This window comes from Tenrec ecaudatus, chromosome 7 (assembly GCF_050624435.1).
Source record: "Tenrec ecaudatus isolate mTenEca1 chromosome 7, mTenEca1.hap1, whole genome shotgun sequence".
Taxonomy (NCBI): Eukaryota; Metazoa; Chordata; class Mammalia; order Afrosoricida; family Tenrecidae; genus Tenrec; species Tenrec ecaudatus.
In genome coordinates, this window is record NC_134536.1 from 21319534 (window position 1) to 21335411 (window position 15878).

General features: G+C 40.1%; 1 protein-coding gene across 1 annotated transcript in view; it reads right to left on the reverse strand.

Annotated features, from left to right (window-relative positions):
• The window catches only part of ADGB (androglobin), a 226980-nt gene that overhangs the window by 48813 nt on the left and 162289 nt on the right, over positions 1 to 15878 (reverse strand). Inside the window, 2 exon segments of the mRNA XM_075553888.1 lie at positions 2580 to 2779; positions 13524 to 13708. Of these exon segments, the coding sequence (XP_075410003.1) occupies positions 2580 to 2779; positions 13524 to 13708 (385 nt within the window).

The window sequence follows — 15878 nt, forward strand, 5'->3', positions numbered from 1 at the left end:
ACTGGGCAGAGAGGAGCTTTTGTAATAGGCATTTTTCCCATTGGGTGAACACTGAGCAACTCGTTCTGAGTTAGTGCTCCCAGGGGTGTCACCTGGGAAGATTGTCTCTGGTCACAGTGATTTTTTTTCATAAAAGAAGTTTCCCTCAACCCTCATTTTTTTTTTTTTTTGTGATGGCCAATTTAAGAGAACAGCATGCAGTTGTGAAATTTTGTTTCCTGCTCAGGAAAGAATGCCACAGCTTACAAGGAAAGCACTATGGGAAAAACTCAAGAGTACCAGTAGCTTTCTCATTTCAAAAAAGGTGTAATGTCGATTGATGACAAACTGCATTCTGGATGTCCGCCAACTTCCTGAATGGATGAAAATGCCAACTCAGTGCATTTGGAGTTGGTTCTTCTACCAGGTCAGATTACTCATCAAGCTTTCTATTTAGAGGTTCAGAAAAGATATCATAACAGTGTGTGACCAAAAACAGGCCTGATTTGTGGCAGAGGGGGTACTGTTTTGCCACCCCAACAATGCACCTGCTCACACAGCCACCTCACTCTGCCAGTTTTGGGCACATTGCCTCTCTTGCCCCACGTACCTTACACACCTGACCTCATTCTGTGCAACTTCCTTTTGTCTCTACGAATGAAGAGGGACATGAATGGTCAGAGATTTGATGACGTAGAAAAGGTGAAGATAAAAATGAGGTGCTGTCAGCCATCCAAACAGATGTGTTTGAAATATGCACTACGAATGAAATCCAGTCTTGGCAACGTATTGAGCACATTTGGAGAGTACTTTGACACGTTGAAGGTGATAAGGTTGTTTGTAAAAGGTTTAAATACATAGCTTTGGGGGGGGGATTATGTTTGCTGGGCAGGGGGATACCTCCTCCTATGCACATACACACATGCTATCTGCTACCCTGGATCTATAAAGAAATAAACACGTGAAGATTAAGAGGCTTGAACAGGGTCTTGTAGGAGCAATCCCTCCCGTGGACAACAGGAGCACTCCACGGGGCCTTTCATTCACATTCACCCACTGGTCAGGGCAGGGCCTGAGGGCCACCTATGCTGACCGAGAGGATCGCCTATGTGGTGAGCCAAGCACCCTTCACTAACACTAATAAAGTCGTGTGCAAGAAGGCAGCCATGGTCTCTTCTCGCAGCCATGGTCTCCTATGGCCCACACAGTACAGGGATGTGGGCAGGGCAGGACTGTGAAAGAAGGGGAAGGAAGGAAGAAGGGGAGACAAAGGGGGTGGAGGAGGGGGAGGAGGTGGGGAGGGAGGGGGAGGAGGTGGGGGAGGGAGGGGGAAAGGAGGGGAAGGAGAGAGGAGGAGGGAGCAGCAGCCGCCGCCATCTCTTCTCTGTTATGAGGTGAAGAGTTCTATGGGGACACCTAAGGAATTAGACATACACTTTTCAAATCCTGAAAATTATACTATTTGGTTGCTCTTTCAGTTTATGAGAAGCACAAACTTAATTCATCAACTAAACTCAATTGTTATCATTAGCTATCATTCTAACATTTGTTGTTTCTAACTTATACTGGAGCTGCATAGCCAGAGGCCTGTAGGTTCGTGAGGGTCCTGTCTACTGAATTGAATCTTCCTTCCGTTTGTTGGTGTATATACTATTCCTATGCATGCTATGTATTAGGTTGGTATGATTATGCTCACGTCTCTGTCTTGGCTCCTATGTGCAATGTATGTCTTTCTTATCGTTTTATATTCTAGCTTTCCATATACCACTTTTCTTGAGAATCATCGCTTTCAGACTCCATATGGTTGCAGCTGGCTTTTGATCAACCTTGAAATTTTTAGCTTTGAAATGGACGCATCTATTTGCCTTTACTGTAATTGCTGTTATGTTAGGATTCATTGCTCCCATCTCATTTCTTTTCAAGGAGCCCTGGGCCTGCAATGGTTAAGAACTTGGCTGCTAACTGGAAGTCCAGTGGTTGGGACCCCCCCAGGTCTCTGCAGGGACAAGATGTGCAAGTCTGTCACATGCAGATTTACAACCTTGGAAACGCTATGGGGACGTCACCTCTGTGCGATCGGGTCACGAAGTTGGAATTAATTCGCTGGCAGTGGACTTTGTTTTCTTTCCCAAGGACAGGGCACACTTCCAGCTCTGTGCTAATATGTGTCCACCGTATTTCTGGCCTTGCAGTCCTTAATTCAAGGCGTGTACAAATTAGGTATTAATCATATGCGATATTTTCACTACTGTAGAGTCACAATCTCTGAAACCCACAGAGCAGTTCTATCCTGCCCTACAGTGTGGCCAGGAGGCAACATTGACTTGTGGCAGAGAGGTTTTTATATTTCAGATGCCAACTAAGAGGAGAACATTTGCATTATGTGACCAGTGTGAAAATCTAAATTTCATATATATATATAAAGTTCTGAGAACAAGAAATTGCTCAATACCTTTTTATTCTTCAGTTTTGGCTTTACATAGATGGCACTCGATATAGAAAGGATTATTCATTGACGAATTTTGCCAAGAGGATGAAGATATTTGATGTTACATTTTAGGAACAATGGAATTACAGACTTTCCTTAAATGCCAGCATACCTGTTGTGGTGCGCTGGGAGTTTCTTCGATAGTGGGCACAATGACGTTCTCCTCGTCCACACTAACGGGACTCACGTCTATTGCTGCACTGCCAGGTCTACCCTTATAGGATTTCTGACTCCCTGCCGCAGACCTCTTCTTTACATATGTCTCCGGCTCTTTCTTGGGAGAGGGATGAGTAAAAAGAATTTGCTTGCTAGCTGAATAGGAGAAATATTAAATTCCGTCAACATATATGAAATGACTAGTTATTATTGCCTGTATTCTGTAACTACATTCCTTTCTAAACACACGCACATGCACACACAGGTAACTTGGTTTGTTTTAGTAAAATATAAACTACTTTCAATGGCTCTTATACAAGTACTGCTCTTACAGAAAACTTAATAATAACAGTAGGTGACCTACAGCGAGCAGCATATATTCTGCTTACCCAGCGAATGCTACAATAATACACAACTCGATAACTCTTCACTCATTTTACGCCACTTGGATGCCCCTGAACTATTTCTATATTCTGAGTTTCACAATGTTTAGTATCGTGTATCATATCTCAAGTATAAAAACTTTCATTTGATTTTTACATCTGTATCCATCTTTATTTAGTAAATCCTACAGATACTTCTTGAAGAGATAGAAACAGAGAGTTGATGACTGTTGTTTATTTCTTCATTGAACATGTAATGAGGGGGAGCAAGTGAATGACACAGGGAACTGGGAATACTAGCCATGACAGAAGAATAAGCATTGCTTTTATTTATTCTCCTACATAAAAACAAGAACTGGATAGCACACCTGCAGCATCTGTTTGTAGCCACTGAGTAACCAACAGCACTGAGGTATACCTTTGAGAACAGAAACTCACACATGATCCTCATATTTCAAACAGAATTACGTGACACTGGATTATTTTACTTGGTTTAAAATCACAAAGGAGTTTGTCACCATGCTTATCCAATCTGCATGCTGAGCAAATAATTCAAGAATCTAGTCTACCTGAAGAATGCAGCATCTGGACGGGAGAAGGATCGTTAACAGCCTGTAATACACAGACTCCTAGCTTCTGAGATCCCAGGGGACTTGAAGCACCGATGAAGACCAAAGACTGTAGCCATCAGTCTGGATTACAACTCAGTGTAAAGATATTAGGCTGGGTACATTAGAGAAGCAAATCAGCAGAAACTCATAGGTATAAGAGAGAGTTTTATATAAAGGGTAAGTGCACAACAAGAAAACATCCCAACCCAGTGCTGCTCTAACCCACGAGTCCAACATTAACCCATATGTCTGACCCCAATCCACAAAGTCCTGCTCCATCTCACAAAACACACACTATGACCCAACTGCAGGAGGAAAGCCGAATCAGAGAACATATAAACATCTCAGCACTGGCAGGGGTCTCCACACATCTGCTCCAGCACCTAGGGCGGCATCGGGGTAGGTCCACGTGGCTTTTCCTTGGGGATGTCTTGTAGGAAGTGAGCCTTGCCAGCTGAAGCAGGGAACTGGCCAAGGCTGTTGCACCCTGTTCCGACCATCACAAAGCAAGAGACCCGAGAACTCGAAAGGCTAGGCTCACTGAACCATTTATCTCTCTGCCCTTCAATTAATCCCACCTGTGTTTATTGGCCAGGTTGGCACAATAACCTAATTACCTCAATAAAGAAAACAAAAATGCTCAAATAAACCAATAAATATCATGATAAATAGACAAAAGGTTGAAGTTGTTAAGGATTGATATGGGGCTAGGGCCTACTGGATCTACCCTGCCAAAGACACAGGTCATATGAACATAAATAGATAGAGTTCAGGGGTTGAGAAGTCAAATGTTAAGTATTCTTAAGAGTTAATGGTTATGTGTTTAACTGAGCATATTATGGACATGGAAATGTTTCTCCTATAGGGCATTATAAAATGGGCTCATGTGTGTCATGGAAATCGATAAGATTGTTGTGATTGCAGAGATCCTATAAGCCATTAGTTAGATTATATTTGATTGGTATAGTAAAAGTCGAATTAAGAATTCCCAGAAAGAATAGGCTTTACTTTTAGCCAGACCTCAAAGTAGAGTTGGGGTCTTAGGTGGAAACCCACCCACGTCGGCTCAATGGACTTTATCCAGACACATCCTTCTTACACCCTCAGATCCACAATGTCAGGAAGGTCTGCTCTCTCTGCCAGAAACAAAGGCAAGGTTTGCAGGTGGCTGTGGTGAAGATCCCCTCGAAATCCTGCACAGACCTGGTTCATGTCCGACAATGACATCAGTGGCACCAGGTGCGCACAGGGAAAGCTACGTACTCTGGATTAGTTTTTGCACATAAAGATGCAAATGCTATTAAAATAAGTAAAGGATTAGAACAAAAGCTTTTTTTTTATCAATTTGGGACTCTAAGTTGTATTTCCTTAGACCAAGCAGTGGGCCAGATTCATAGAGATTCTTGCTGAATCTGTATGCCAGATTTCCCAAGGGCTGAATTGGATGGATAATACCATCTCCATGGATGGCAAAATTGGGGTTGACTGTAAATAATGTCACATTGCCTCGTACACTAAATACTACTCAAGATAGCCCCTAGTCTTGTACCAATGTTACCGCACCCAACACGAATGGGAGCGGACTAACGGAAAAGCACTTGCCAGGCTGTCCTTGCTACCAGCATTCTGGACAGGCACAGCTGCTGACCCTGATGTCCCTTCCCTAGGCAGACACGCTAGGAAGGTTGAGGAATTAAGGGGAAAACAAAATTGATGGGTGAATGTTGATGACGGCTAGTTTAGAAAAACAATAAGAAACATGATGTAATTAGTGGAATGGGAGAAAGCAGAGGGGTGCCTCTGGGGCTGTTGAAATGAAGGTATCCCTCAGGAAATCCATTCTAGAGCCTGCATAGAATGGATGAGAGCAAAGGAAACAAAGCTATTCCAAAGAGAAAGGGTAGCTGACCTCACGAATTAAAGGCATTAACAGACCTGGAGAAAACATCTATAAGTGAGGTGTATACAGATTTAAACACAAAACCACCAATAATGCTGAGAACTTTAAGAAAGAAAGAAAAAACAACAGCTGATACTGAGTCCATTCCAAGTCACGGCAGCCCCAGCGATGTCACAGCCGAACTCTGCTCCTCAGAGTTGGCAAGGATGCTTTGTGGTTTGTTTTCCTCAGAAGTAGCTTTTTGGGCTTTTCCTCCAACATGCCTCCTGGTAGATTTGAACCTCCGACCTCTTGGTGAGCAGCTGGATGCACCCCTCGAGGGTTCCAGGGGTGATTTTATGGATGATAGGAGGAGGCAGAGCTTTCCTTTTTCTTTTCCAAAAAAGAACTGTGAGTTTCAGCTTCATTTGCTTTTTCTAACTCGGTTCTAAGATACAGTGCAGTCTCACCTTTGCTGACAGCGTTTTCTGTCCCAACTGTGTCATCATAGCATGCTGTCTTCTGAACTCTCTACTCTTCCAAGGCAAACACCCCTGCGGCACAATACTAACTCAGACATGGCTCCACGGTTCCTACTCACTGCTCTCTAGTCAATTCTAACTCACAGAGACCCTGCCAAACAGAGGAGAGCTACTCCCCTGCGTCTGAAAGTGTCTGTCTGTATTGGAGCAGACCACCTTAGCTTTCTCCCACAGAACAGTAGGTAGGTTTGAACCGCTGACTGTGATGGCAAGCCATCACTCGACTCAATGCACCTTTGAAGAGAGGATAAAGCCAGCTTGGTTTGGGGGCATCTATTCTTTCCCAATGAAAACCATCCATCGAATTACGACTCAGCTTCTGGATTCTGATTGCTCTGTGCACCTTAGTGTCTGAGTCATCAAGTTCAAGTCCCAGTGAAAAACTAACCAAAACTGGTTTTTAAAGCACACATACACTAATGTCAACCAGCTTGTCAAAGCAGAAAACACGTAAAGCACACGCTTCTAACCAAAGTATAATTTAATTAGAAAACACAAGTATTTACCCCAAATAATTTTATGGGTTAGAACTTTAAAAAATACAAATGTACCAAGTTATAGAGAAAATAGAATTAAAATCATATATTCAGGAGTGGCCCAATATAGCAACACTGTATATAAAACAGTCCCACTATTTTAAAAGCTATAGTTAGAAAATTAGAATTAAATTAAATAGATTTACTCAACCTAGAATTAGAAATGGTTAACTAGTATTTCAACTGGAGATTCCAGAAAAAAAGAATATTTTTTAAAAAGTAATATTTTTACTTTTAAAAAAAGTAATTTAAAAAAAATATGAGTATTGCTAATATAGACTACAGATAAAAAAGAGCCATTAGGCTCAATGAACAAATCCAAAAGTTCTTTCTAAGAAAACTACAGAAAACTCTTTGTAAAGTTTGTTCAAGAAGATTTTTAAAAATACAAATAGAAACATTTAAAATGATTATACATTCAGATAATATTTTAAATGATACTTAAAATGAATATAATATAGTACTCAGAAATGATTTACTAAAACATTAAGGACAAATTTTATTCCAAGAATAAAAAATTGGTTCAAAATTTTAAAATGTAAAAAAGTTAAAAGGAGTGAGATATGATGTCATCTCTAAACGATGAATAATAATTTATGAAATTCCCAACTGAATATTAACATTCTTCATAGAAACAACTTATATTTTATAGAGGGAATTCTTATAGCACAACGATAAACATAAGACTTAATGATAAATGGAACCCTAGGAGTCCTGGTGGTGTATTGGTAACATGTTGGGCTGAAGATGCACATGGTCGGCAGTTCGAAACCAGCATCTCCTCAGTTGAAAGACCTGGCTTTCTACTTCCACAAAGAGTACTAGTCTTGGAAACTCACAGGGGCACTTCTATGCGGTTATATAAGGGTCGCTGTGAGTCAGCATTGACCTGATAGCAGTGAGTTTGAGTGGTTCTGTGGATTAGGTGTTGGGTTACTAACCTCAAGCTGGGAGGTTCAAGCTCATCAGCTGTTCTATAGATGAAATATTAGGCTGTCTACTCTCCTAAAGATTTACTGTCTTGGAAATCCTAAAGAGCGGTTCTACACTATCCTACACAGTCACTATGAGTTACAACAGACTTCATGTAATTTTTTTAAGTTAAATGCTACTGACTTCCCTTTTAAATAAATGCATCACCATCACTCTTATTGAACTTTTAAAAGTTTTTAAGTCTTATTGACATATAATTCACATACCATATAGTTCAATGACTTAAACATACTTGACATGCTTGTGCAACACAAAGAATAACAAAATCATGAGGAATAACACAATCTAGAGGAATGGCAAGAAAACTCATTGCCAGAAAGGATCTCACTAAATCCATCATGAAGTACAGTGCTATCTGTGATCAGATTAAACCTATCCACCTTCAAGGAAATCAAGTTAATACAAATATTATTCAAATCTATGCACCTATTACAAAAGGTAGTGATGAAGAAGTTGAATAATGCTAGCAAACATTTCAGTCAGAAATTGATCAAACATGCAATAAAGATAATCATTGGTGATTGGAATACGAAATCTGGAAACACAGAAGAAGGAGCAGTAGTTGGAATATAAAGGTGGTGATAGAAATGAAGCTGAGGATCACACAAGAGAATTTTACAAAACCAATGACTTATTCATATGAAAGACCTTTTTCTAAAAACAAAAAAATGGCAACTATACATGGACTTCCCTAGATGGAATGCACAGAAATCAAATTGACTACATCTATGGGAAGGCAATGGAAAAGTTCACTATCAGCAGTTACAACAAGATCAGGAAGTTCAAGATAAAATTGAAAAAAAGGAAATCAAGTCCACCAGAGCCAAAATATGACCTTGAGTCTATTCCACCTAAAATTTAAGAACATGTCATGCACATATTTGACACACTGAATACTAAGGACAGAGGCCTGATGATCTCTGGGAGGATATCAAGACTATCCCACATGAAGACGGCAAAATGTCATTAAAAAGACAGGAAAGAAAACATCAAAATCAGAGGAGACTGTGAAACTTGCTGTCAATCATAGAGTAATTGTAGAACAATCGTAGAGTAGTTTACAGTAAAGTGAAGAAAGGAGGATATCAAGGAGCTGAATAAAATTCTCAAAGGGCAGCTTGAGAATACAAAATAAAAAATTATAATGTAATGTGCAGAGACCTAGAATGATAAAATCAAAAGGGAAGGACATGCTCAGCATATCTGAAACTGTGAAAACTGAAGAAAAAATTCAAGGTTCAAGTTGCAATTCTGAAAAATTATATGGGCAAATATTGAATGATGCAAGAAACATCAAGAAAGGATGGAAATAATATACAGTCACCATACTAAAAAGAATTAGTCAACACTACACCATTTCAGGAGGTAGCACATGAGCAAGAATCAATGGTACTGAAGGAAGAAGTTCAAACTGCACTAAAAGTATTATTCAAAAGCCAGGAATTGATGGCGTATCAAGCAAAAGGTTTCAGCAAGCTGAAGAAGCACTGGAAGGACTGATTCATTCATCTATGCCAGGAAATTTGGAGGACAGTACTTGGCCAACTGACTGGAAGAGAATCATATTTATGTCCATTCCAAAGGAAGTGATCCTACAGAATATGTAAACTACAGAATACTCTTATTGATATCTCACATAAGAAAATCTTGGTTGCAGCAGTGGTTGCAGCAGAGTAGCCAGAGAACTGCTAGAACTTTAGGCCAGATCCAGAAGGGAATGTGGAACAAGGGAAATCAGTGCTGCTGTCAGATGGATCTTGGTTTAAAGCAGAGACTACCAGAAAGATGTTTACTTGTGTTTCATTTACTGTGCAAAGGCCTTCAACTGTGTGACCAGAGTAAACTATGGGTAACCTTGAGAAGAATAGAAACTGCAAAACACTTCATTGTGCTCATTCAGAGCACGTACATGGATCAAGAGGCAGTTTTTGCAAACAGAACAGAATGTGGGCATACTGCATGGTTTAAAATCAGGAAAGGTGTGCATCAAGATTGTATCCTCTCACCCCCAACTTTTCAATCTGTATGCTGAACAAATCGTCAGAGAAGCTGGATAATATGGAGAAGAATGTGGCATCAGAATTAGAGGAAGGTGTGTTTACAACCTGAGATAACTCGATGGCACAATCTTGTTTGCTGAAAACAAGGAAGACTTGAAGAAATAGCTGATGAAGATCAAGGTTATTATAGCTCAAATAAAGAAGACAAAAATCCTCACAACTGGACCAATAGGTAATATCATGATAAATGGAGAAAAGGTTGAAGTTGTCTAGGATTTTGATTTGCTTGAATCCAAAATCAATGCTCATGGAAACAGCCGTCGAGATCAAAAGCTGTATTATATTAGGCAAATCAGCCACAAAATACCTCTTTAGATTAAGGAAGAGCAAGAATAATGTTACTTTGAGGACTAAGATAGGCCTGACCCAGATTATGGCGTTCTACATTGCCTCACATGCATGTGAAAGGTGGACACTGAATAAGAGGAATCAATGCATTTGAATTGTGACACTAGAGAAAAATATTGAAAATACCATGGACTGCTAAAAAGACAAGCTGATCTTTGTTGGAAGAAGTAAGGCCAGAGTACTCCTTAGAAGCAAAGATGGCTTCACCTTACATACTTTGGACATATCAGGAGAGACCAGTCCCTGGAGAAGGACATCAGGTTTGGTACAGCAGAGCCATAGCAAAGGAACTGGGTGACCCTCAACAAGATTGATTGACACAGTGGCTTCATCACTGAGCTCAGGCAAAGAAACCTGGTGAGGATGCCACTGGACCCTGCAGGGTTTCCTTCTGTTGCGCAGTGTTGTGCACTATGAGTCGGGCCGTCTGGACGGCACCTAGCAACACAATAGTTGTGCAAGCATCACCACAATTGACTAGAACATTTTCTTCTTTCTGGTCCTCATTTCCCCCCAACTTCTCCTGCTGGATCCCTAAGAAACCATTATTCCTGTTCCTGTCACTGTAGATTTACCTATCCTAGATTTCATATGACAAAAAAATATATTTACCAAGAACAATTAGCAAACCACACAAAAATCTCAATCTAAAGAAAATCAGAAAATAGTAAAAGCTAAAACAAATTTAAAATGGGTTAAAAAGGTGAACAGATGACAATGTGTTCAATTCTAACCTAACTCCATCTCTATTAATCTACGTTCTCCTTTTGTAAAATCATTTTATTAGGGGTCATACAGCTCTTATCACAATCCATACATCCATCTACTGTGTCAAGCACATTTGTATATTTGTTGCCATCATCATTGTCAAAACATTTTCTTTCAACTTGATACTTTGGTATCAGCTTCTCATTTTTCGCCCTTCCTTCCCCATGAACCCTTGATAATTTATAAATTATTATTTTTTCATGTCTTACACTGACTGAGGTCTCCCATCACCCACTTTTCTGTTGTCCAAACCCCTGGGAGGGGATTATAGGTAGATCATTGTGATCGGTTTCCCCTTTCCCCACCTTCCCCTTTCCTTCCTGGTATGGCTACTCTCAATGTTGGTCCTGAGGGGTTTCTCTGTCCTAGATTCCCTGTGTTTCCAGCTCTTATCTGTACTCGTGTACATGCTCTGGTCTAGCTGGATTTGTAAGGTAGACTTGGGGTCATGATACGGGGGGCATTAAAGGACTAGAGGAAAGTTGTATGCTCCTATTGCACTTGTATGATATTAAGGCTATCCACATTCCTCTCCAATGGTCACAGGGGAGTCACTGGAAACAACCAAATGGATTTCGGACTTCCACTGTCATTCATAGCCTCTTCAAACCAAGTGCTCAGAATTTAAGCTTCAATACATTCCTTCCTCTATCCTTAGACTTTATTACACACACTCTGTGGATCACACAACTGGGGTGCTTCTTTCCTGTGGACTTAGCTGGCACTGCACTTAGATGGCTGCTTGTTTTAAGATATGTTCTTAAGACTCCAGATTCTGTTCTTTCTGATTTCAGCACAGCTTGCTATAGCACTCATATCTTCAGTTTTATCTCCACAAGGGCAAGTATTGAGTAGAGCATGTCTTAAGAAGTGAATGTATATGATTATTGTTTTTAAGAGTGATGGAGTGGTTCCAACCCATAGTGACTCTATGCACAAGAGAACCAAACATTGTCCAGTTCTTCCCCATTCTCACAATTGTCCCTGCGCCTGAGCCCACTGAGGCAGCAATCCATCTCCTTGAAGTGTCAATCCATCTCCTTGAAGTGTCAATCCATCTCCTTGAAGGCCTGCCTACTTTTCCACTGCCCCTCTGATTTACCAAACATGATGTCCTTCTCCAGGAGGGGTCTCTCCTGATAACCTGCTCAAAGTATGTAAAACAAAGTCTCACCATCCTTGCCTCTAAGGAGTACTGTGGGAGCACTTCTGAGATAGATGCTTGTCCTTCTGGCAGTCCATGATGCGTTCAACAATCTTGGTCAGCATCAAAATTCTAACACAGTGATTCTTTCTCAGTCTTCCTTATACAGGGTTCCATTTTCCACACGAATATAAAGTAAATGGAAGATCCTGGCTTGGGTCAGATGCACTTTAGTCCTCAAAGTACCCTCCCTATTTTTCAATACTCTAACGAGGTCTTTTGAAGCAAACTTAGCCAATGCAGCATATTTTCTCTCTTGACTGCAGCCTCCATGAGCATTGATTATGGATCAGAGCAAGACAACATCCTTGAAGACTTCAAGCTTTTCTCGATTGATTATGATGCTCCCTATTGGTCCAGTTGTAGTCCATACTCAAGCTGACCTTGAGTTGTAGTCCATACTCAAGGTTGACATCCTTTATCTTCATCAGCAAGTGCTGCATGTTGCAGGTTGTTAATAAGTATTTCTCCAAATTTGATGCCACATTCTTCTTCATACATTCTAGCTTCTCTGATTTGTCTTTTATTAGGGCTTACAATTAAGAACAAGCTCAAAATCCATTCATATATATACAGTTTATATACATATCTCTAATATATATAACTAGATATATTTAGAGGCATAATTATCCTTTTATTGAGGACTATTATGTGATGATTTTATTGATAGTCTCATTAATTGAGCCAATGTTATAGACTTTAATGGTTGAGAATTTAATTTTTTAAAGGAAAGTATATATGTATGGGATAGCTTTTTCACTGAAATGAATGGATTTAGAGTACAATATATGAATTGTTTACTTGTACAGATTAAAAACCTTAAGTGACTGGATATTAAGCAAATGACAAGAGTCAGAGTTAGGGCACAATCTTCAAGAATGTTCACCCACTAAGGCATAACTATGCCTCCTGGATTAAGACATGACATAAAAAATCAAATGAAAATAGCAAATACATGGTAGATTAAATTGTCAATCATTGGGCACCCTCAAAGCAAGGACTGTTGACTTACAAATCCACACCCTTGGGATAGGAGGTACTTCTTCTCACAATAGGGTGCTTCAACCTTAAGTGTAAGCGAGAAATGCAATTTGTGTAATCTATTCCAGGTGTGTTTAAAGCAATCTGGCTCACTTACTAGGGTTTATAAATTGGATCCTTCTGGTATGGCCTAAGAAGGATATTGTACACCTCAAAGGGACAAAACCTAATATCCTAATTGTCTACAGCATGTTGCCTAGTTTACCAAGGCTGGGACAAAAGCTCAGTCAAAAGTACCAGATTAGGAACATAAAACAAGGTATATTCTCCCATTGGGAGTCTATGTAAGTCATTTATTTATCATCATTTGGGGGACCCTAACCAATGACACAAATAAGAAAAAAAATTACCAATTAAAATATAAATATTTTCAAAATAGTATTTTTGTTCAGTGTTGTATAGTGTGCCAGTGTTTGTAAACAACCGGTTAACCAATCAACATTTTACCTTAAAGGAATGTTTTTTTTAAATCAATTAAATAAACATTAATATCTATTTGGGAATTCAAATGGTAAAATTTTTAAACCGTACTTACACTGGGAGCTCAGATCTTTTTCATTCCCCAGGAAGTTAAACGCTGGGATGATAGCCTGGCCTTTCCCAATGGTGCTCACAATGATCTCGTCATTTTCTAGGATCTGTAGTTTGATGAAGGCATCTGATTTTGATGTGCGTACCTGGATTGTTACAGGATGTGGTAATGCACCCTTAGCTGAATACCTATAGAAAATAACCCAAAACATCAACTTTGGTCATCTTTCTCTCAAGTCAGTAAAAGACACTAGACACTAGACACTGTGTGGATACAGTTCTCTAAAAGTAATGCCACTTTGGAAAGTTCATTCAAATCCTGGGGATAACAGAGTTAATATATATTTTGCCCTAAGATCCTTATACTCCATCAAGTCCTAATAAACTCACCATCACACAGTAAACTCAAACGAGGTTAAGCCACTGCCATCAAGTCAATTCCAACTCACAGAGACTCTTTATGGGGCTTCCGCTGATTTAACTCTAAACAAACTGATGCCAACTATGTGGTTATCAGTCTAACACTATCATCACATCTCCAAAGTAAATGTAACTTTTTGTTTAGATATGATTAGTCAGGGGAAAAATAAGTCCAAACCAGTCGCAGATTCATGGTAGCATCAAGGTGTTGAGTGGAACTGTGCTGGCTTTTGGGAAACAGACCACCAAGATTTTCTCCTGAGCTCCTTCTAGGTAGACTCCAACCTGCCACCTCTCTATTAGCAGGCAAGCATGTTCGCTGGTGGCTAGTAGTAGGGAAGTATATTAACTGGTTGAACCACCTGCACGCACCAAGAAAATTGATAGATCTACAAGCTATTGTCACCACCTCTTAATATATCTGCAAACTCACGTCACACCAACCCTTTTACGTATACAATCCTCCTCAGTTGGACAAAAAGAACAACTAGAGTAGAAACAGTGCCTTCGTGCCTCACTTTGAAGAAAACACAAAATAGAGAGAAATCAAAGTAATGCCCGCAGTTTGCAGCCTCAGTCTTTCCCATGCAAGCTGGGAACTTCCAATTGATGGAATGTGAACTCACACCTCACCCACCCTTTGCAACTCCCCGCTTGATAGGCCTGAGGAGATTGGGGTTTCCCCCCATTTCAGGTGAATCGTTCCAGATGTTCAAGATCCAATCTGAATATTCAATTTTTCTAGACATTTTCTTTTCTGATTATACTTCCTCCCCTGTACCTTCAATCTTGCTCTTTCTTCTCCCTTATTACATGTGCAAATCTCTCCCATCCTAAAAACAAATCAAAACAAACAAAAAACCCCAAATCTCCAATCCATATTGCAGTACAGATCCTATTGTTCTATTTTATCCCCGCGGCTCATCATCTAAAACGCACTGTCTTTTCCCAAACTCCTCCTCTCCACACCTCCCACTGGCTTTGGCACACTCCAGCTCCTCTCTGCCCCCAGTCCAGGTGCAAGCCTTGCTCTTTGCCAGCTGTTCAGGCAGCCTGTTCTCAAGTCTACAGAAACTCCTGTTCTCAGCTTTCTTTGACTGCACAGGAGGGTTTTACTGTGTAAACCACCCCCCATGTCTTTATTCTTTAAAACCTTTCCCCTAGGAGGATAACTTTCATAGATTCCCTCCTGCTGAAGGTCTCCTTTGTCAGGCTTCTCTTCCACTACCATGTCTATAAAAGCCAGGGAATCATGAAGCTCTAAGCCCAGGGAATATTCAATCTCATTTTACAAACATTCCTGAGCACGTCCATGAGCAGACACAGACTCAAAGCTTCTCCAACCTGGACCTCCATCCCAACTATTTTTAGGCAATGTCCCTTGCACTGTTCCTTGGTCTATGGTATTTAATACCACAAAATAAGTTCATTGTTTTCCTATTGCTCACCCTACAAATGTGTTCCTCTTAGCTCAGGATCCTTCATCAAAACAGGCACTATCACCCGTCGGTGTGAGGACTGGATAGGGCTGCCCTCCATTGTGCATAGGGTCTCTCTGAGTCAGAACCAACTAAGCAATACCTTTTTTTGGTCATTTTTTGATTGGCATATAAGTCACATATCATACAATTCAATATTTCAGCCACATCAAAACAAGTTGTACAATCATCACCACATCAGCTTTAGAATATTTTCTTCATTTTTGTGCTCATCTTTATTAACTCCCCATTTTCCTCCAACCTCCCCTTCTATAGCCTCAAGGAACCGTTACTACAGATACTGTCTCTATAAGTTTATCTGTCCTGGACTTTATGTATAGAAAATACATCACATGACAACAACACAACTAACAGCAACAACAAAGTAAAACAGATAAAACCTCAATAAAAATAAAGCAGAAAATATTAAAAACTAGAAAAATTTAAATGGATAATAAGGG